Genomic DNA, 22,809 nt, shown 5'->3' with positions numbered 1-22,809 from the left:
CATGTCTTTAATGTTTATTTGCTTTAGCTGTTAGTGATAATTCCCTAAGTGTTTACATCATTGAGCCTTTATGTATTGGTTATGAATGCCCAAAGGTGTCTGACTTTATAGTAAGTAAAGCGTCATATGATATAAGACATTTAGATATGTGTTATGAATGACCAAAGGAGTCTGAGTTTAAATGAAGTACAGCGTCATGCGATATAGAGTCTTTAATGATGTGTTATGAATTATCTGTTAGGTTCTAAATATCAGAGTCTAACCTCAACTGACACTATGAAAGCTTAAACCAAGTTTATTCAGCCGAAACGATCGAACAGCTGAACAGACAAAAGACATATTCACGCAAGCACTGATATTTAACCCTTTCTAATATGCTGAGTCTCCTCCTATATATCTGAACAGCCAATGCATCTCTGTTGCTAGACAGAACCTTAGTGATGTCTGTTCTTTTCATCTGACCTGACCTCTGCCCCAAGGTGTTCACTCCTTCCCAACTCATGGCTGTCATGTTGACTCTTACCAGACTGCGTCTTTCCTCCTCCCATATGATCCCTGATGGCTAACAATAACATGTCTTGACATAATGTAAAGATTATAAATGACCCTCTCTCCCTCAGTGAAAGGAATATGTATATTTCATGAATCAGAAACCAACAGTCCCTCCTCTTGAACAATAGCTTCCTACTGTTCAACTAAAATAAACTTGGGCATTACTTATAAATTAAATTAAACAAACATGATTAACATTCACAGTGAGGTTTATAAACTCAAGAGACTTATGGCCTCTGTTCCATAGTCACCCCATGCACACTGTTATTTCCATTTCTCATAGAACACTGATAATAACTTGTCCACTGGAGCTGTTGATTTCTTCCATTTCAACTTTCTCCTGGTTCCTAGGCATAATTATATATGCACAGAAAAAACAAAGTCTGACAACATGAAAATTCCCACTCTCTCTTCGCTTGACTCTATGCCTCCATGAGGCCCTAGAGAACCTCATGCTTTCACCCAGTCGCCCCTTTCCGGCCACAGGCTCCGAGAGGTGTTCCCAAGTTATGTCATTTTAATTTTGTTTCCCATCTCCATCTCCCTCCATTGCCACCTGATAGGCACGTCACCTGATAGGCAAGTGCGTGTCTCTAATCAATGCCACATCCTATTGAGGTAGCGCAGCACTGTACAGTCGTGGCCCCAAAAAATTGTACTCTGGACAATAATCTTGAGGCATTGATGTGAAAGCATATACAGTCGTGGCCAAAAGTTTTGAGAATGACACAACTATTAATTGTCACAAAGTCTGCTGCCTCAGTTTGTATGATGGCAATGTGCATATACTCCAGTATGTTATGAAGAGTGATCCGATGAATTGCAATTAATTGCAAAGTCCCTCTTTGCCATGCAAATTAACTTAATCCCCCCAAAAACATTTCCACTGCATTTCAGCCCTGCCACAAAAGGACCAGCTGACATCATGTCAGTGATTCTCTCGTTAACACAGGTGTGAGTGTTGACGAGGACAAGGCTGGAGATCACTCTGTCATGCAGATTGAGTTCAAAAGGAGGGTGATGCTTGGAATCATTGTTCTTCCTCTGTCAACCATGGTTACCTGCAAGGAAACACGTGCCGTCATCATTGCATTGCACAAAAAGGGCTTCACAGGCAAGGATATTGCTGCCAGTAAGATTGCACCTCAATCAACCATTTATCAGATCATCAAGAACTTCAAGGAGAGTGGTTCAATTATTGTGAAGAAGGCTTCAGGCGTCCAAGAAAGTCCAGCAAGCGCCAGGACCGTCTCCTAAAGTTTATTCAACTGCGGGATCGGGGCACCACCCGTACAGAGCTTGCTCAGGAATGGCAGCAGGCAGGTGTGAGTGCATCTGCACGTACAGTGAGGCAAAGACTTTTGGAGGATGGCCTGGTGTCAAGAAGGGCAGCAAAGAAGCCAATTCTCTCCAGGAAAACATCAGGGACAGACTGATATTCTGCAAAAGGTACAGGTATTGGACTGCTGAGCACTGGGGTAAAGTTATTTTCTCTGATGAATCCACTTTCCGATTGTTTGGGGCATCTGGAAAAAAGCTTGTCCGGTGAGCGCTACCATCAGTCCTGTGTCATGTCAACAGTAAAGCATCCTGAGACCATTCATGTGTGGGGTAGCTTCTCAGCCAAGGCAGTGGGCTCACTCACAATTTTGACACAGCCATGAATAAAGAATGGTAACAACACATCCTCCGAGAGCAACTTCTCCCAACCATCCAGGAGCAGTTTGGTGATGAACAATGCCTTTTCCAGCATGATGGACCACCTTGCCATAAGGCAAAAGTGATAACTAAGTGGCTTGGGGAAGAAAACATCGATATTTTGGGTTCATGGCCAGGAAACTCCCCAGACCTTAATCACATTGAGAACTTGTGGTCAATCCTCAAGAGGCGGGTGGACAAACAAAAACCCACAAATTCTGACAAACTCCAAGCATTGATTATGCAAGAATGGGCTGCCATCAGTCAGGATGTGGCCCAGAAGTTAATTGACAGCATGCCAGGGCGGATTGCAGAGGTCTTGAAAAAGAAGAGTCAACATCGTAAATATTGACTCTTTGCATCAACTTCATGTAATTGTCAATAAAAGCCTTTGACACTTATGAAATGCTTGTAATTATACTTCAGTATTCCATAGTAACATCTGACTATAATATCTAAGACACTGAAGCAGCAAGCAAACTTTGTGGAAATTAATATTTGTGTCATTCTCAAAACTTTTGGCCATGACTGTATATGCTTTCACATCAATGCCTCAAGATTATTGTCCAGAGTACAATTACCCCAACATCTATCCTTTTATATGATGCATTAATCAGTAAAGAAACTAACCCAACCCAATTATGGCGGTTAAGGTAGCTCCCAGACCCAACCCCTCTGCATGTCTACAGTGGAATCTAGTATTTCTCTCTCTCTTTAGCTCCACTTCCTCTGTCATAGCATCTTCAAGCTCACCCATTATGCAGCTGGATCTCTCTTCACATGAGAATTGTGAACCCACCGACGAGAGACATGACAATCATTACCGCTGTAGGTGCTGCAAGGAGTTCTGTGTGTGGACCAGACCAACGCTGTCCCAACACCCCCGCCTGGTGTATCTTTATGTACACTCAATCTCCAGAATTCAGCCCGTGCTCTCGGTTATCTCCTGTGTCTCACTACAAACAAAGTATTACAGGACACTACATGAAGTGTCAATAAATAGGTTATTAACGTTCTGCTTATTTATCAAGTTCTCTCATGATCCACAGGGTGTGAGAGGTATTTGTGATAGAACACATAACACAGTCAAAAAGTCATAATTATTGTTAAACCCTGCCCATTTCCACAAGTTATCTTTTTTATATTTATTTTTAAATCTAACTAATGAAGTCCCAAGTTTGATGGGTTGGTCCACCAGACCTTCTGCACATTTGGGCAGAAGTATCTAGGAATGAGATTAGCTATAATGTGACTAAGGTGTTATCACTGTAGAGCGTATGCCATCCTTCAGCACAACATGTCACCCTTTATAAAGCACATGTTTAAGTCATATTCGACATACCGTGTTATGTCACTTTAGACATTGGTGATTATGTCACACAGTTAGGCCACATTTATGAACCCTTTATAAAGCATGACATACGCTTATAGATGCTTTGTAACACATTTATGCAGTGCTTATGAAGGCATTAACCGGAATGTGATTTAAAGAAGGACCCAAATATTATATCTGTTTGGGCTTTTTGTGGACAATTTGCAGTCTACAATTTATTTGTAATTATGTTCCGGCCCCCTGACCTGAGAAAAAATCAGCCCGCTGCTGAGTTTGGTTGATGATCCCTGATCTATGGCACCCTGTGATGTGGGTTGATGTTCTTCTGAGACCCCGTCGAGTTATCTTCTGAGCTCTGGGGGTGATAATATACAAATAATATGCAACAGAATGCATGACTCTGAGTCATACATTCTGTAGATTCCATACTTCTTTTTACTCTCAACATTTTCCCTCTGACGCATGCAGCTCCTTCACAGTTTAAGATATAATCCCAGTCTTATACACTAAAGCAAATATGATAATTAGATTGATTTGTATGTTACTCAATGAACGTTCATTGAAAATCATTTGTCTTTGAAAACTAGGATGTGTACGCACAGCGTACTTTGAAAACTAGAATGTGTATGGGGATGAAACGAAGATACAGTAAGCTGGGTGTAGTCAGCGTAGCCTGTGACGTCACTGCCCCAGTTAGATCGAGGTAGCTGTCACCTCCGACCCAGTTCTGGTTTATCAGTCTTGACTTGAAACTGCAGTGCTGCTGGAGCATGGTGACGGTCATAGTCAGGACTGATGCATCCTGTGTGTGTGAAGGTGTGTGTGTGTATTGTGGTGTATGAATTGTTTCCATGTGTAGTGATGTTAGCATGATGTGATTGTGTATCTGCATTGCTGTGTTTACATCGTGTTGTGTCTTTTCAGGCTCTGGGTCCTGAGTTTATCAGGATGGCTGACGAACCCCATGTAGGTCTGGAGCTTCCCGGATCCATAGTGGTAAAAACATTTTAAAAAATTCTAGAATTGTTTTGGAAGATTTACGTTTTTGGGTTTTGAGTCTATTTTTTGTTGACTAAAGATTGGTTATCCTCTCTCTGTCTCTCTCTCCCTCCTTCTCTCTCTCTCTCTCTCCTTCTCTCCCCCTCCACCTAATCCATATTCTTCCGACCAGTCTAAGAAGGGCAGGTCTTGTTCGTCCCAGAGAGAGGTTAGTGTGGTGTTGCCCAGTGGTCAGTCTGTATTGGTCAGATGTGACAAAAATTCCAGAGGGAGAGACGTGTTCGACATGGTGGTGGCTCACGCTAACCTGGTAGAGCACTTCTACTTCGGACTGGCCTTCATCGATGGTAAGAAACTGACAACAATCCATCTTATGTGTCTCATAAACATATACTGTAGTTGATTTATTGATTTATAGTCATACTACATATACTATGTTATTCTTTCTTTTAGATGATGAATACTTTTTCCTGGACCACGAGATTAAAATCTCAAAAATTGCTCCTGACAGTTGGAAAAAAGTAGTGTCGACTTCTTTTCTTGTTTTTCTACGGGTCAAGTTTTTCGTTGACGACATCTCTTTCATATTGTGAGTCTGATCATTATTTTATATCTTTCATTTTACTGAAAAGTATCTAGTTTTGGTGTCATGAACTGTTAGGGAAATGCAGTTGTTAGTTGTCTCTTTAAAGAACTGCATATTGGGTGTTCCAGACACAGGCTGACACGTCACCAATACTACTTGCAGCTGCGGAAGGATATCCTAGAGGACAGGTTGTACTGCAATGAGGAGACGTGCATGTTCCTGGCGGCTCTTGCTCTTCAGGCAGAGTTTGGGGACTACATGTCTGAGGTAAACTGAGTGAACCACTGTCTCAGAAACATAATTTTTCTTTAGGGTTTTTCTTTTCTTTAATGATCTACATTTTTTATTTATTTAACTAGGCAAGTCAGTTAAGAACAAATTCTTATTTACAATGACAGCCTAGGAACAGTGGGCAAACAACAGATTTGTACCTTGTCAGCTCGGGGATTCAACCTAGCAACCTTTCGGTTATTGGCCCAACGCTCTAACCACTAGGCTACATGCTACCCCATAATGGATTAGGTTCTCCATAAAATCCTGAGCGATTGTATGGCTCTTCATCATTCTTCCAGCCAACGCAGTATGTTTATGAGGAAGTAGTATCTCATTGATAGACCTGTTATATCTGTCCTGTAAAACATCAATGGCAATGTATCTTATTGACAGACCTGGGTAATGTTCAGTATGGCACACACAAACAAAACATTTTGAAACAGAAAAAAAATTAAGTCATGGTAGTCCCTCTCTGTTGCAGTTAGTTTTATTGAGTTTGGTACCTATTGAATGCAATCCTGTTATATCTGTATGGTAAAGACTGCTACATTAGTGTCAGTATATGTCATTGACAGGCCTGTTATCTCTGTTCAGTTGTATGGTAGGAACTACTACCAGCCGGAGCAGTATGTGTCTAAGAGAATGCTGGAGAAGATGGCTCTGCCCACTCTAAAGGAGGAGTTGTCACGGTTCCACGCTAACAATGCCGAGATGCTGCCCGAGGAGGCTGAGACCGAGTTCCTAAAAGTAAGAAAATCTATTATTATTTGCAGAAATCAAAGTTTTGGAAATTAATCCCCAGTTCAGATTCATAAGACGAGACAAGACAGTTTCCTGCAGTTTTAGAACGAAGTTTGCTTGATCTGAACAGCCTAGTTTTAGAACAGCTCATGTCTGCTGCTGGAGTCAACATGTCAAATCTTTTGCTAAAGTCTTGCAATGAGACGGATCTGTTTATCCATTCAGAGAACAATGAGTTGATGTTCTGTTTTAGCCAAGCAGTTAGTTAGCCAAGCAGTTAGTTAGCTAGCCTAGCTTGCTGATACTTCTCTGACAAAATACCAATGTGTGGTCTGTTTCTGGTGCATGTATTTCATAATACTAGTTTGCTACAACAACTTGCTACAACAAGTGGCCACTTGTTTCAAAATTTCATCACGTCATTGTAAAGAGACACCATTAAAGTGGAAATGGTCTCAACTGCACGTCTCGTTTGTTTGATCTGAATGCCCGGTCTTCAGTCAATTTTACAACACAACATTCTAAAACTGGGTAGTTTTGTCTCGTCTTATTTTTGCTGATGTATCTCAACTGAGCTTAAAGATACAGTAAAACAAAGCTTCTATTATTGCAAATCACAATCAATTGAGTGCTTGCCCTTTCAATTTTCTTTAATCTATTTTGGTTCCCAGGACCCTTTTTTTTACATGTATACACAAGAAGATGTTGAATTGAGCATGTTCTCCTCCTTTACTGAGATCAACCTTGCAACACACTTGTTCTATCTACTCTCTAGATCGCTCAGCAGCTTCCAGAGTATGGGATGGTGTTCCATCGGGTATGCCGGGAGAAGAAGCCGGTGGTGGGGGAGCTGGTGCTGGGAGTCTGTGCCACTGGAATCATTGTCTATGAGCTGAAGAACCACCTCCGTACCGTCACACAGCGATTCCTCTGGAGTGAGACCGATACCATCTCTGCCAATGTGAGTACTACTGGAATACTAGTGTTGTATTCTATACTGTGCTTTCAGATGTGTGTCTGACATTAACAGCTGCAATGCTCTTGATTTAAAAGACAAGCCCCTGACGGTTGTCTCTCTCCCCCTTCCCCAGCGTCGTAAGCTGACAATAGAGTGTGGTGGTCCCAGCAGTAAGAAGCACAGTTTTGTGACAGAGAGTTCTAAGATTGCTCAGTACCTCCTTAGTCTCTGCTCCGCGCAGCACAAGTTCCACAGTGAAATGACCTCCAGGCAACTGAACTACAGCATCGCTCAAGGTACAGGGCTCTTAGAGCACAAAGTCAGGCAGGAAGGCACGCATGCACGCACACACACAAACACACACACATTTGTTTATTCATTATGATTATTTGTTGTCATTTCAGATGAGAACATTGAGAAGTACCAGTCTATCTGTCGGACACGTGACTCCCATATGAAGCGTCTTTCATGTTCCGAGGTCGTCCTGAACAGTGTAGAGATACCGGCCAACCTCAGCCAACGCGAGTCGCTAAGTAAGTTGTGTGATGACATCACAGCGAAGGTGGAGGCATGTCTACGGCAACAAAGTGAGATGAGAGAAATCAACAGAGATCTACCCGAGCCATGCCGACTGTCAGAGGTGAAGGAACAGGCCTTGAGGTAACATTACATAACACTACATAACACTACTTGCAGGTAACTGGTAAAATAAAGGAAACACCAACATAAAGTTTCTTTATAGGGCGTTGGGCCACCCAGAGCTGCCAGAACAGCTTCAATGCCCCTTGGCATAGATTCTAAAATTGTCTGGATCTTTTATAGGAGGTATGCAACACCATTCTTCCCTGAGAAATTCCATACTTTGGTGTTTTACAGTTGGAAAGCAGTCTCCAATAAGTGTTTAATTGGGTTGAGATTTGGCCATTTTATACATGACCTTAAGCATGATGTGATGTTTATTACTTAATTAACTCAGGAAGCACCTGCTTTCAATAGGCTTTGCATCCTTCATTTACTCAAGTGTTTCCTTTATTTTGGCAGTTACCTGTACATAACAATAACGCTACAGCACAATGGACTTCCTCATCAATAAAATGCTTTTCACTTGAGCTCAGAGCGTCCTGCTTTCTATGGTGGCAATTCACCTCATCTACTGTGTTTTTCCACGAAATGAGTCCCTTTTGAGTAGTGTAACTTGGTGACATTTTTTATTTATTTCACCTGATTTTAAACACCCACACCAGCGGAAATCCACTTTTTTTCAGCTGAAAGACGATGCCCGGAGCTTACCCGTGATGTTGCTCAATGATTTAAGTCAATAAGTCATAGTTTTTGTCAAAGTATGATATATTTGGTCTTGAACAGGGAAATCCGAAGTTAAACTTCAGATCTTTTCGCGTCTATGCTGTGTGTTTCATGATAAAATTATGTACATTTATGTCTGACTATACGTCTTGCGAGGGACGACTTTATCACGCTTTAGTTAATTTGGAACCACCTACAAATCATGTACATGTGCGTACTCATTACTTCCTGTTTACAACCTGGTGCTACGGTTTACGTTTGTCTGCACTGCACTTAGTTCGATCTGAAGCTGTTGAATGGGCTGATGGTGAAACAGTGAATAAGAAAAAAGCTAATGTTATTCTGATGAGCTACTGATGTTCACTTGGCTATAGTAAGTAGCCTGGCAAGGCACACATTATGCGAGTGACTCATCAGGGGATAACCTTATGACTAACGTCACCTAGCTAGAGGTGAAAGAAACGCACACCTTTTTAGGCGAGGTGCTGGCTAGCGGAGTAGAACACTTGAAAAATTAAAGGAGAGCCGCACACACTAGGAGCTCAGATGCAATAATTGAATAACCTAATAATTTTGTTAACAACACTGTCATCTCAGATTTTCAAAATATGCGTTACAGCCAACGCTAGACAGGCATTTGTGTAAGTTTATCATGGCATAATGCTACGCTAGCTCTGCTGGCAGCAGGCAACATTTTCACGAAAATAAGAAAAGCAACCAAATTAAATCATTTACCTTTGAAGAACTTCGGATGCTTTCACTCAGGAGACTCCCAGTTAGATAGGAGACTCCCAGTTTTTGTAGGCGAAATAGCTCCCGTTTGTTCATCATGCTTGGCTGAGAAATCGACTGGAAAATGCTACCATTACAACGCCAAACGTTTTTCAAAATTAACTCCATAATATCGACAGAAACACGGCAAACGTTGTTTAGGATCCATCCTCAAGGTGTTTTTAACATATTAATTCGATAATATATCCGTTGAGGCAATTGGTTTCTCATAAGAAGTGATTGGAAAAATGGCTGCCTCAGTATTTTACGCAAGATTTTCTGCGGGAGACACCATGTGACCACTTGCTAAATATGCTCCCTTACAGCTATTCTTCAATGAAAATGCGTAAAAAGACGTCACAATGCTGTAGACACCTTGGGGAATACGTGGAAAACGTAAGCTCATTCGTAGCTCATTCACAGCCATATAAGGAGTCATTGGCATGAGGCGGTTTCAAAAAATGCGGCACTTCCTGGTTGGATTTTTATCTGGGTTTCGCCTGTAACATCAGTTCTGTGGCACTCACAGACAATATCTGCAGCTTTGGAAACGTCAGAGTGTCTTCTTTCCAAAGCTGTCAATTACATGCATAGTCGAGCATCTTTTCGTGACAAAATATCTTGTTCAAAACAGGAACGTTTTTCATCCAAAAATGTAAATAGCGCCCCCTAAATCCAAGAGGTTATTAAGTGTGTCTGTTAAATTACTAAAATGTATATGGGTGGCCTAAGAGAAAATGACATATGCAATGATATAACTGCAATATTAGTTCTCACAAAAAAAAATACATTTTTGACAAAAGCTGTGTCCCTTCCAGACAAAACTGGATTTACCCTCCATCCTCCTTCTTACCGCTCTTTTCCACTTTGAAAGGTATTTTAATTTCTTGGCTGGCCCATTCTCATCCCCCTTGGTTGTGTCGCTACAAGCTGTAAATAAAAAGACACAGAAAAACTAGATGTCTAGTATATGGCACCAAAAGCTTATGGAGATGATATACTGACTGTATGGCAGAGGGGCTTATTGACCTTGTCATAAAAACAAAATGACGGGCCTCCCGGGTGGCGCAGTGGTTAAGGGCCACCAGAGACTCTGGGTTCGCGCCCAGGCTCTGTCGTAACCGGCCGCCCCGTGGGGCGACGCACAATTGGCCTAGCATCGTCTGGGTTAGGGAGGGTTTCGCCGGTAGGGATATCCTTGTCTCATCGCGCACCAGTGACTCCTGTGGTGGGCCGGGCGCAGTGCGTGCTAACCAAGGTTGCCAGGTGCACGGTGTTTCCTCGGACACGGCTGGCTTCCGGGTTGGATGCACACTGTTATTAAGAAGCAGTGCGGCTTGGTTGGGTTGTGTATCGGAGGACGCATGACTTTCAACCTTCGTCTCTCCCATAGCGATGAGACAAGATAGTAGCTACTAACAATTGGATAACACAAAATTGGGCTGAAAAAAAAACAGAATGACATTTAAACAAACATACACACACATACACAGAGAGTGAGAGAGAGCAATGTGAGGATGCTGTGGTGGACTGACCCAATGGTCTAGCTAACGTTAGTTAACTACATGGTTGACACTGCAGCTAGCTAGATAGCTTAGCCAGTTTTTTTAGTGGCATCCTAATGTGATAGCTAGTTTCCCACTGCCACACATATTTGATGAATCTGTGCATGCTTTATTTAGCCAAAAAACAGAGATTATGTGGCAATATAAAAATGGATATTAAACTTTTTCTTTCAGAATCTGGGTCAGCCTAAACTAGTTAACTATCTAGCTAGTTAGCTACTTAGCCAATTAATTTGCACTTGTCCACAAAACACCATTTCAGCAGCAGAATTATATCTTAGAAATACATTTCTTACTCCAGAAACATATAATATTACAAAGGCAGAAGTTCATTAAAGTCCAACATACCTCTGATCGCGTCTGGCTGAGAACCCAAGAACAAATTGAAGTGTGCTTCACGTCAAGAGCCTTGGTGGAGATAAAACTGGGTTTGATGGACAACTTGGAGAGCTATTGGACTTAAGATTTTTTATGAGAAGCTATTTTGAATACATTGAATTGGTCAAGAGGTTGTGAAACGTTCATACAGACATAAAAGGGAACCAATAGTATCGGTTCATGTAAAAAAAATGAAAATCACAACATTTGGTTAGGTGGTTTCCCTCCGACAGAAATGATATAATAATATACAGTGCCGTCGGAAAGTATTCAGACCGCTTGATGTTTTCCACATTTTGTTACTTTAAAGCCTTATTCTAAAATGGATTAAATAAATACAAATCCTGAGCAATCTAGACAGAATACCCAATAACGGCAAAGCAAAAACAGGTTTTTAGACATTTTTGCAAATGAATTAAAAACAAAAGACACAAATACCTTATCTACACAAGTATTCAGACCCTTTGCTATGAGACTCAGGTGTATCCTATTTCCATTGATCATCCTTGAGATGTTTCTACAACTTGATTGGATTCCACCTGCAGTAAATTCAATTGATTGGACATGATTTGGAAAGGCACACACCTGTCTATATAAGGTCCCACAGTTGACAGTGCATGTCAGAGCAAAAACCAAGCCATGAGGTTGAAGGAATTATCCGTAGAGCTCTGAGACAGGATTGTGTCGAGGCACAGATCTGGGGAAGGGTACCAAAACATTGAACATCCTCGAGAACACAGTAGCCTCCATTATTCTTAAATGGAAGAAGGTTTGAACTACCAAGACTCTTCCTAGAGCTGGCGGCCCGGCCAAAATGAGCAATCGGGGGAGAAGGGCCTTGGTCAGGGAGGTGAACAAGAACCCAATTGTCACTCTGACAGAGCTCCAGAGTTCCTCTGTGGAGATGGGAGATACTTTCAGAAGGAAAGCATCTCTGCAGATGGAAGCCACTCCTCAGTAAAAGGCACGGCAAACCTCTTGGCATTTGCCAAAATGCACATAAAGACTTTCAGACCATGAGAAACAAGATTCTCTGGTCTGATGAAACCAAGATTCAACTCTTTGGCCTGAATGCCAAGCGTCACATCTTAAAGAAATCTGGCACCATCCCTAAAGTGTAGCATGGAGGTGGCAGCATCATGCTGTGGGGATGTTTTTTAGAGGCAGGGACTGGGAGACTAGACAGGATCAAGGAAAATATTAACTTAACAAAGTACAGATATCCTTGATGAAAACCTGCTCCAGGGCGCTCAGGACCTCAGACTGGGGTGAAGGTTCACCTTCCAACATGACAACGACCCTAAGCACACAGGCATGACAGCGCAGAAGTGGCTTCAGGACAAGTCTCTGAATGTTCTTGAGTGGCCCAGCCAGAGCCTGGATTGAACGTCTCTGGAGAAACCTAAAAATAGCTGTCAAGCAACGCTCCCCGTCCAACCTGACAGAGGTTGAGAGGATCTGCACAGAAGAATGGGAGAAACTCCCCAAATACAGATGTGCGAAGCTTGTAGCATGATACCCAAGAAGACTCAATGCTGTAATCGCAGCCAACAGTGCTTCAACAAAGTACTGAGTAAAGGATCTGAATACTTATGTAAATGTGATATTTCAGTTTTATATTTTCAGTAAATTAGCACCAATTTCTAAAAACCTGTTTGGCCTTGTCATTATTATATTGATGAGAAAAATAACTAATTAATTAGTTTTAGAATAGGGCTGTAACGGGAAAAAACTCAAGGGGTCTGAATACTTTCCGTAGCCATTGTAAATCTTATGCAACTGAAGAGATTTGGTCAAATGTAAGTTACTTCCTTCAGAAATTACTTGAAATGTCAAGTAAAACCCAAGGAGAGTAACTAGGAAAGGTACTAGTTCCTCCAAAAATGTAAAGGTAAGTAGTGGGCCAGATTCAAACCCATGCCTACTCTGGCACGTGTGCTGTTGTCAGCAGCAGTAACTGCTGGACCACACAGGCACTGAGATAATATATATATTGTCTGATGCTTGCCCTGAACATATAATAAACCATTGATCTAAAAAAACAGATTTGACATCTACCCCCTTCAAATATTGTACATTTATTATAATCCGCATACAGTGCCTTCAGAAAGTATTCACACCCCTTGACTTTTTCCACTTTATGTTGTGTTGTAGTGGAATTAAAATAGTTTTAAACGTCTTTTAAAAAAACTACATTTTAACATTTATAAAACATTTATGAAAAGTAAAACACTAATATATCTTGATTAGATAATCATTCAACCCCCTGAGTAAATACGTGTTAGAATTACCATTGGCAGCGATTACAGCTGTAAGTCCTTCTGGGTAAGTCTCTAAGAGCTTTGCACACCTGGATTGTACAATATTTGCACATTATTCTGTTTAATATTCTTCAAGCTCTGTCAAGTTGGTTGTTGATCATTACTAGACAGCTATTTTCAAGTCTTGCTATAGATTTCCAAGCTGATTTAAGTCAAAACTGTAACTAGGCGACTCAGGAACATTCAAAGTCATCTTGGTTTCAGGTTATTGTCCTGCTGAAAGGTGAATTTGTCTCCCAGTGTCTGTTGGAAAGCAGACTGAACCAGGGTTTCCTTAATGATTTTTCCAGTGCTTAGCTCTATTTGTTTTCTTTTTATCATAACAAGTCCCTTAGCCTTGCTGATGACAAGCATACCCATAACCTGAGCAGCCAGCACCATGCTTGAAAATACGAACAGTGGGACTCAGTGATGTGTTGTGTTGAATTTGCCCCAAACATAACGGTTTGTATTCAGGATATAAAGTACATTTCTTTGCCAATTTTTTGGCAGTTTTACTTTGTTGCCTTATTACAAACGGGATGCATGTTTTGGAATATTTATATTCTGTACACTCTTCCATATTGTGGACTAACTACTGCAATACCCTGTGGACTAACTATATTGTGGACTAACTACTGCAATACCCTGCAAACCAAGTAGTGAGTTTATTTGTTATCATCAATTGGTATTAGATTTAAAAGGTGATTGAATTGCTCCTAAATTGTAATGTTGATAAATATTTATTTTGAATAAATATTTATTTAATGTATAAGTGAATAGGTTAGTTTACTTTTAAGTTTAAGTTTTGACCCATAAAGTCGCTTGTTAAGCTGTGGCCAATGGGAGTGGACCTCCTTAATAGGAGGTGTAACGGATGTGAAACGGCTAGCTTAGTTAGCGGTGCGCGCTAAATAGCGTTTCAATCGATGACGTCACCTGCTCTGAGACCTTGAAGTAGTAGTTCCCCTTGCTCTGCAAGGGCCGCGGCTTTTGTGGAGCGATGGGTAACGATGCTTCGTGGGTGACTGTTGTTGATGCGTGCAGAGGGTCCCTGGTTCGCGCCCGGGTATGGGCGAGGGGACGGTCTAAACTTATACTGTTACAGAGGCTTGGGAAAAAGAGGGAGAGAGACCTTGAGAAAAGGATGGGTTTTACTTTAGGATCGTTGGTGAAGAAAAATTATAAAAGAAGACGACAAAACTAGAACAAAACCCATACCTACTAAGACATGAAGGGAAATGCCGATTTTATTTTATAAGAGAGTTGTTATAATTGTGTTAGGACTTAGTGAAGACTGAAGCTACCGTCTCATAGTGAATGTATTTGACAGCCTTGAGGTTAGCCTAGCATCGTGTAACACTGAGAGAGAATTGCTTGGGAAAGCTTAACGAGTTCATGTTCCCATGGGATGTCGGTTATGGCTAAGGAGGTCCGTCTGCATTGATAGCGGTGCTTGCTGTGGATCGTGTGAGGAAACCTGCAAGGAACTGCCATACTTCGCTGAAGGAAAATCTACAAGTAGTGCGTAACCACAAGGTGAGGTGATTCTGGACTTTATGTTTGTCGTCATTTTTTTTTAGCTCCAACGAGCGCCAACGGGTTATTAAGCAAGCTTGAAATAATTTGGACATGGGTTGTGCACGACTCATTGGGGTTTATTATTTGTATTTATTTTGATATTGTGCTATGTTAATATGTAATAACACACATATTGAACCTTATGTATGTTGCCTTGGTGGAGTCATTCAATTATTCAATCTAATTTAATGCATGGGATAGCCTATCCTGATACAATAACAGAAACCTATAATAATTTCATCTGAAGTTAATACCAATTGTCATCACCCTAGACAGTTTACAATAGGAATTATTATTGGAGATGTCCTTCTCACCTAACATCCCATGCTGTTGAGATACTCTACGTAAGTTAATATTGTGAGAGTCATATCCAAGCCTGGTGAGAAGGTTACACTACAATGTTGTTTCTCCCTCTCCCGCCCTTAAAATGCAGGCTGTAACAGAACATAAAATGCGGAAAAAGTCAAGGCATGTGAATATTTTCTGAACGCACTGTAAGAATTCATACAAGACGGGCGGTAGCCTGCACGTAGCTTACATAGGCTACTTGAACTGACGCTCAGTGGACTTGCAGTCTAAGTGATTGTATAGCATACAAACACCTCTTCCAGCTGTCCCGTGGCAGTGCTTCTTTTAATATCCTTTAATATCCCTTGAAATCCTCCTGCTGCAGGATTGTTTTCCCTCCCTCAACAAAATGGGACATATTAAGATCTGACATCCGTACAACCATTTGTTTATTCATCCACAAATGGAGAGACCCTCAGCTTACTTACATTGACTTCATCCTTTGATGTTGATAATCATTCATCTGAAAAAACTGTGTCGTTGTGTTCTAGTACTCCAGAATTATTTCCATCAGATTATCTATGTAAACCCATGACTGTTTTTGTGTTCCAGTACTCCAGAGCCCATCCCCAGAATCATCTCCAATGCCTCGCTACAGAAACAGGACTCTGAGGGCTTCTCAGAGGCCCCCTCCACAACCTCCTCCATACCAGGTGAGGACTCCAGCCACTTTAATAATGGGAATTGATGGAAATTGATGGAAAATATATCACTAGCCACTTTAAACAATGCTACTTAATATAATGTTTACATACCCTACATTATTCATGTCATATGTATATGTATATACTGTACTCTATCATCTACTGCATCTTTATGTAATACATGTATCACTAGCCACTTTAAAAGGAAAGAATGAATGTTGTCCAGTTGTCCTGGTCCCTTTGCAGAAAAACAGCCCCAAAGCATGATGTTTCCACCCCCATGCTTCATAGTAGGTATGGTGTTCTTTGAATGCAACTCAGCATTCTTTGTCCTCCAAACACGACGAGTTGAGTTTTTACCAAAAAGTTATATTTTGGTTTCATCTGACTATATGACATTCGCCCAATCTTCTTCTGGATCATCCAAATGCTCTCTAGCAAACTTCAGACGGGCGTGGACATGTACTGGCTTAAGCAGGGGGACACGTCTGGCACTGCAGGATTTGAGTCCCTGGCGGCGTAGTGTGTTACTGATGGTAGGCTTTGTTACTTTGGTCCCAGTTCTCTGCAGGTCATTCACTAGGCCCCCCCGTGTGGTTCTGGGATTTTTCCACACCGTTCTTGAGATCATTTTGACCCCACGGGGTGCGATCTTGCCCCAGATCGAAGGAGATTATTAGTGGTCTTGTATGTCTTCCATTTCCTAATAATTGCTCCCACAGTTGATTTCTTCAAACCAAGCTGCTTACCTATTGCAGATTCAGTCTTCCAAGCTTGGTGCAGGTCTACAGTTTTGTTTCTGGTGTCCTTTGACAGCTCTTTGGTCTCTGCCATAGTGGAGTTTGGAGTGTGACTGTTTGAGGTTGTGGACAGGTGTCTTTTATACTGATAACAAGTTCAAACAGGTGCCATTAATACAGGTAACGAGTGGAGGACAGAGGAGCCTCTTAAAGAAGAAGTTACAGGTCTGTGAGAGCCAGAAATCTTGCTTGTTTGTAGGTGACCAAATACTTATTTTCCACCATAATTTTCAAACAAATTCATAAAAAATCCTACAATGTGATTTTCTGGATTTTTTTTCTCTAATTTTGTCTGTCATAGTTGAAGTGTACCTATGATGAAGATTACAGGCCTCTCTCATCTTTTTAAGTGGGAGAACTTGCACAATTGGTGGCTGACTAAATACTTTTTTCCCACTGTATATCTTTATGTACATATTCTTTATCTTATACACACTTTACTTGTGTGTATAAGGTAGTAGTTTTGGAATTGTTAGGTTAGATTACTCGTTGGTTATTACTGCATTGTCGGAACTAGAAGCACAAGCATTTCGCTACACTCGCATTAACATTTGCTAACCATGTGTATGTGACAAATACATTTGATTTGATTTGTTGTAGGCGGTCGTCTGATCTCTCTGAATAAGATCAGTCTGCAGGGCGTGACATTCACCAATGCAGCAGCCATCCTCCAGAGCAGCCCTGATGAGGTGGAGCTCATCGTCTCACAGCCCAAATGTACGTAGAACCTATTACAATAAAATACATCCCCACCCAACTATACGCTACATACTCTCTCATTGTCACAGTTCTCTCTCTCTGTCATACACTCTCTGACAGACCTTGTCTGTCTGTTTCTCCCTCTACCCTCTTTTCCATGCAGGTTCTCTGAGGGACAATGAGAGCTCGCGGCCTCCCAGTACCCGGGGTATGACATTGAAGAATTGACTTAAACACTTTTGTTCTTTGGCAGTATAGGTTATGATGTTGGAGAGGGAGTTCAAAAAGCCACCCACCATCTGGTGCTGTATAAACAGTAACAACTTCTATATTACCCTTTTCAGACTATCGTGTCAAACCGAACCAAACTGTGCTGGGCTGGACATTTTCTTTTTACATAGTCTTTTTCAGCACGTTTCCAGCAACTGTGGTGGATGAGTAACCAGACCAGCTCAGTACTGCTTGGTTTGGCTTGGCTCGGCTCGATACGGCTCATTAGTGTGAAATGCCCTTCTGAGTCCTTTCTCTCTTCTCCATGCAGATTCTCTGAGGGACAGTAAGACTTATCTGGCCCGCAGTACTCAGGGTCTGATGTTGGAGAGGGGCTTTGGGTCCCAGACCACCCTGAATGGGACAGAGGCAGCCCTGTCTAACATGGCCACATCTAAACATGTCAAGAGACTCCACAACCCTGTGGTCCGGATCCTAGACGCTCAGGTAACACTGCCCACTGGGCACACCGTCATTTCATCGTGGAAATATGAGTAATATTTGGTTGAGACATTGATCAATGAGATTTCAACCTTTATTCACCAACTCATAAAGACATCCAACAGTTATTTTTTAATTTCAGTACTAGTTTGAAAACTATACACAACTAATAATCAACTACATTTAAATATTGGAGTGAGGTTAAGAAAACATTGTGATCTGATTTGACCAAAACACACCATGAATTCAACAAGGATTACCATCAATCCACGAAATTGTAATTTATTAGAGCAGTAACCACAATTAGAGCAGTAACTTGGAAGAGCATTGTGTAAACCTTTGTCTATGTAAAAACTGTTATGCAAAGTAAATAAAACGGTCACATTTTATTACACTTTAAAATAAAATGCTATGCACCATAAAATACTGTAGATGTAGAAGCCATTTAAAAAATAAAAAGCCCCAAAAAGTCATTTCTGGCACAGGCTTCTGGAAACACACATGAGAAATTCAAATAACCAGTGAAGGTCACTGTCGGTAAAGGCTTTAATGCTTTTAACTTCTTAATTACTATTTTATCTCCTTTGTCATTGGTCCTCCCACTGCCCCTCTTTCAATCAGGTGCATGTTTCAGGCAGGTTGACATCGCCTGTAGTATTTCTGACTATGTAGCCTTTGATTCGCAAAGACTCACACCTGCTGCAAAAGGGGAAAACGGCTAGAGAAGGTATTCAAATGTCATGTAAAATGTCATCATTTGGTCTCCACTGTCCCTATAATTATGCTGCAAAGGTTGGAGACCTCAAATACCCTCTTCCTTTTGTTTCCTTTCATATTCATCGTTGACATGAGGCCGTTTGTGAAGGTTCTGTATAGAACACAAAATATGTACTTTATAAGCAACACGCCAATTTCAATCAAATTTGTTTATAAAGCCCTTTTTACATCAACTCACAACAATGAAACATATAATTTCTCACCATGTATTTTAGAAAATCATTCTCCATTAGCTGCTCTTCCATCTTTAGTAAATATTCCTTTGGCTATTTCAGTTTAAAGATTAATTCCTCAACCTGACTCAGGCTACCGGCCTTTACAAATGTCACGGATCTCACAAAGGAGATATTGGACTCTTTTTTTTAAATTCTGAAACAAAGTAGTTTTATATTTGTTCATTTCCAAATATAACAGCCTAATTTCAATATCATGTATTTTACTTAAGGGGTTTACGTTGTGAAACGGTCTTCTTCACTGTATTCGCTTGGTGGCTTGTGTGGTGTTTTAGTTTACCATTTCCCCTCATCCCCAATACTTGGTGGCTTGCAGGGTGTTATAGCCTTGTGGCACTTAGTGTCACATGTAGCTCAGTTGGTCGAGCATGGTGCTTGCAAAGCCAGGGTTGTGGCTTCGATTTCCAAGTCTGAAAATGTATGCAATCATTACTATAAGTTGTTTTGGATAAGAGCGTCTTCTGACTAAAATGGCACTGGCACATCAGAGCAGATTTTAGTGGGGGCTTGGGTAGGCCTAAAATAAGAACACATGCAAGTGTAAAATTAAGTCAATTTTTCTACCTAAAGCCAATCTAATTTCTACCAAACTTTAAATCAAAATTCTAAATGGAGAGTTTCATACTTGTGTCTGTCACAGGAAAAGTGTCTGATCATTTGCAGCTATTTGGTGAGGGGATCCCTCAATTAAGAAGACACAAGTCCTCATGACCTCGAGCCCTCATGCTCCAATGTTAAGCCATGTGAGAGACCAAGATGATTGGACAACATCATGATGATTGTTTTTACAATTAGAATACCTTTCTCAAATACAATGATACGGAGGTGGAAGAAGACTTTTAAAAAGTAAACCTAAACACATTACCAAACTTGAAACCCAAATTCTACAACATGCCGAAGTTAACCACACAAGCCCCTACCCTGGAAATCCAGATGAATTTCAGCTCAGTTTCACTTTTGTTTCACTACACTAACAATGGTGAAACATGGAGTTATTCCATCTGGGTTGAGACCATCTTCCCACTAGCCACACATTTGTAGATTTGAAGGGATCAGTTAATACTTACTGCATTTAAGTATAATATACAGTGCTTTCCGAAAGTATTCAGACCCCTTAACTTTTTCCACATTTTGTCATGCTACAAAGTGGGATTAAAATTGATTTGTCATTTTTTTGTCAACGATCTACGCTCAATAATCTGTAATGGCAGAGTGGAAGACAAATTATAATACTTCAATCTTTAATGGAAAATATCTTGACTATAAAAGTATTCATCCCGCTGAGTCAATCAGACAGGTCACTCGTGATACAAGTCAGTATTCAACGTCCATCCAAGTCTGAGGATTTTGGGAGATGACGTGGAAACCGGCCACTAGAGGCAACAGTGAGCATTGTTACCTTCAAGAAGGTTTCAGTGTTGTGGACAGTTATGGCGGCTGGGGGTAAGCATCTGCCTCAGATTCCAAAGGTTGCAAGTTCAAATCCAGTGATAAAATGTTTTTTTTTCTCCAGATTTTCTTTTAATTTAAACTTCTTAGGGATAGACACCAGTCGACAACATCCGGTGAAATTGGAGGGCGCGCAATTCAAATAAATAATCGTAATATTAAACATTCATGAACGTATCATATATAGTTTAAAAGCTTAAATTCTTGTTAATCTAACTGCGTTGTCCAATTTACAATAGGCTTTACAGCGAAAGCATACCATGCGATTGTCTGAGGACGGCGCCCCACATCAACATATTTTTTTAACCAGCACAGGCTTCACAAAATCACAAATAGCGATTAAATAATCACTTACTTTTGAAAATCTTCCTCTGTTTGCAATCCCAAGGGTCCCAGCTACAACATGAATGGTAGTTTTGTTAGACAAAATCCTTCTTTATATCCCAAAAAGTCTGTTTAGTTGGCGCCATCGATTTCAGTAATCCACTTATTCAACATGCAGACAAAGAATCCAAAAAGCTACCGCTAAACTTCATCCAAACAAGTCAAACAACATTTCTATTTAATCCTCAGGTACCCTAAAATGTAAATAAACTATAATATTTCATACGGAAAGTTGTATGTTCAATAGGAAAGTAAAATTAGTAAGTGCGCGCCCTCTTCCTCACCGAAAGACTGATATTGTTCCAGGGGTCTTTTCACAGAAACTCCAAAATCTTGCTATGTTTTGAACTAACAAGCCTGAAACCTTGAATAAAGACTGTTGGCATTTAGTGGAAGCCATAAGAATTGCAATCTGGAAGCCAAAATTACATAGGACCCATAGCTTTCCATTATAAGAGCCTGGGACCTAAAAAAATGAAAAAATCTAGTTGGTTTTTCTTTGGATTTTCACCTGCCATATCAATTCTATTATAGTCTATGACATTATATTAACATTTTTAGAAACTTCAAAGTGTTTTCTATCTGATGCTACCAATAATATGCATATCCTGGCTTCTTGGCCTGAGTAACAGGCAGTTTACTTTGGGCACGTCAGTCAGGTGGAAATTCAGGAAAATAGCCCAGCTCTAAGAATCTAAAAATAGGCCAACCCCAGCTCTAAGAATTTTTTTTAAGCCTATCCCAAACCTTAACCCGTACATTAATATTTGGGGTTAATGCCTAACCTTAAGATTTGAGTTAATTCCTTAACTTAACCCTAACCTTAAAAATGCTTAACCTGAAACGATTAGGGAGTTTAGGATAAAAATAAATGGAATAGAGCTAAGCACAGGCAAAATCCTAGAGGAAAATCTGGTTCAGTCTGTTTTCCAACAAACACTGGGAGACATTCACCTTTCAGCAGGACAATAACCTAAAGCACAAGGCCAAATATACACTGGAGTTGCTTACCAAGACGAAAACATTTATTTATTTGACACATTTGTTGCATTATTACATAGTGCCTTATTGCAAACAGGATACATGTTTTGGAATATGTTTTATTCTGTACAGGCGTCCTTATTTCACTCTGTCATGCAGGTTAGTATTGATCCATCCACAGTTTTTTTCTATCGCAGCCATTAAACTCCCTGAGCGGTTTCCTTCCTCTCCATCAATATAGTTAGGAAGGACGCTTATATATTTGTAGTGACTGGGTGTATTGATATACCATCCAAAGCATAATTGATAACTTCACCATTCTCAAAGGGATATTCAGCATCTGCTTATTTTTTTTACCCATCATACAATATGTGCCCTTCTTTGCGAGGCATTGAAAAGCCTCCCTGGTCTTTGTGGTTGAATCTGTGCTTGAAATTCCCTACTCGATGGAGGGACCTTACAGATAACTGTATTTTTGGAGTACAGAGATGTAGTAGTCATTCAAAAATCATGTTAACCACAATTATTGCACACATAGTTAATCCATGCAATTTATGTGACTTGCTAAGCACCATTTTTACTCTTGAACTTATTTAGTCTCGCCGTAACAAGGGGTTGAATACATATTGACTCAATTACATTCCACCTTTTCACTTTTAATTAATTATAAAAAAAATTAAAAAACAAAATTCCACTGACATGTGTGTAGATAGATCAGTGACACAAAATCTCAATTCACGCTG

At 40.6% G+C, this 22,809-nt stretch overlaps 1 protein-coding gene across 1 annotated transcript in view; it reads left to right on the top strand.

The window, feature by feature from the left end:
• Positions 1-4,868: 4,868 nt before the first annotated feature.
• The window catches only part of LOC149972460 (FERM and PDZ domain-containing protein 2-like), a 36,461-nt gene continuing 18,520 nt past the window's right edge, over positions 4,869-22,809 (top strand). Inside the window, 11 exon segments of the mRNA XM_090218043.1 lie at positions 4,869-4,929; positions 5,036-5,171; positions 5,297-5,435; positions 6,036-6,188; positions 6,958-7,143; positions 7,274-7,436; positions 7,545-7,800; positions 15,941-16,041; positions 17,433-17,549; positions 17,695-17,739; positions 18,073-18,248. Coding sequence (XP_090074169.1) covers positions 4,869-4,929; positions 5,036-5,171; positions 5,297-5,435; positions 6,036-6,188; positions 6,958-7,143; positions 7,274-7,436; positions 7,545-7,800; positions 15,941-16,041; positions 17,433-17,549; positions 17,695-17,739; positions 18,073-18,248 — 1,533 coding nt within the window.

The sequence above is a fragment of the Oncorhynchus mykiss genome, chromosome 23 (assembly GCF_057628025.1).
Source record: "Oncorhynchus mykiss isolate SJ-2025 chromosome 23, ASM5762802v1, whole genome shotgun sequence".
NCBI lineage: Eukaryota > Metazoa > Chordata > Actinopteri > Salmoniformes > Salmonidae > Oncorhynchus > Oncorhynchus mykiss.
This window is presented reverse-complemented; position numbering and strand designations above follow the sequence as displayed.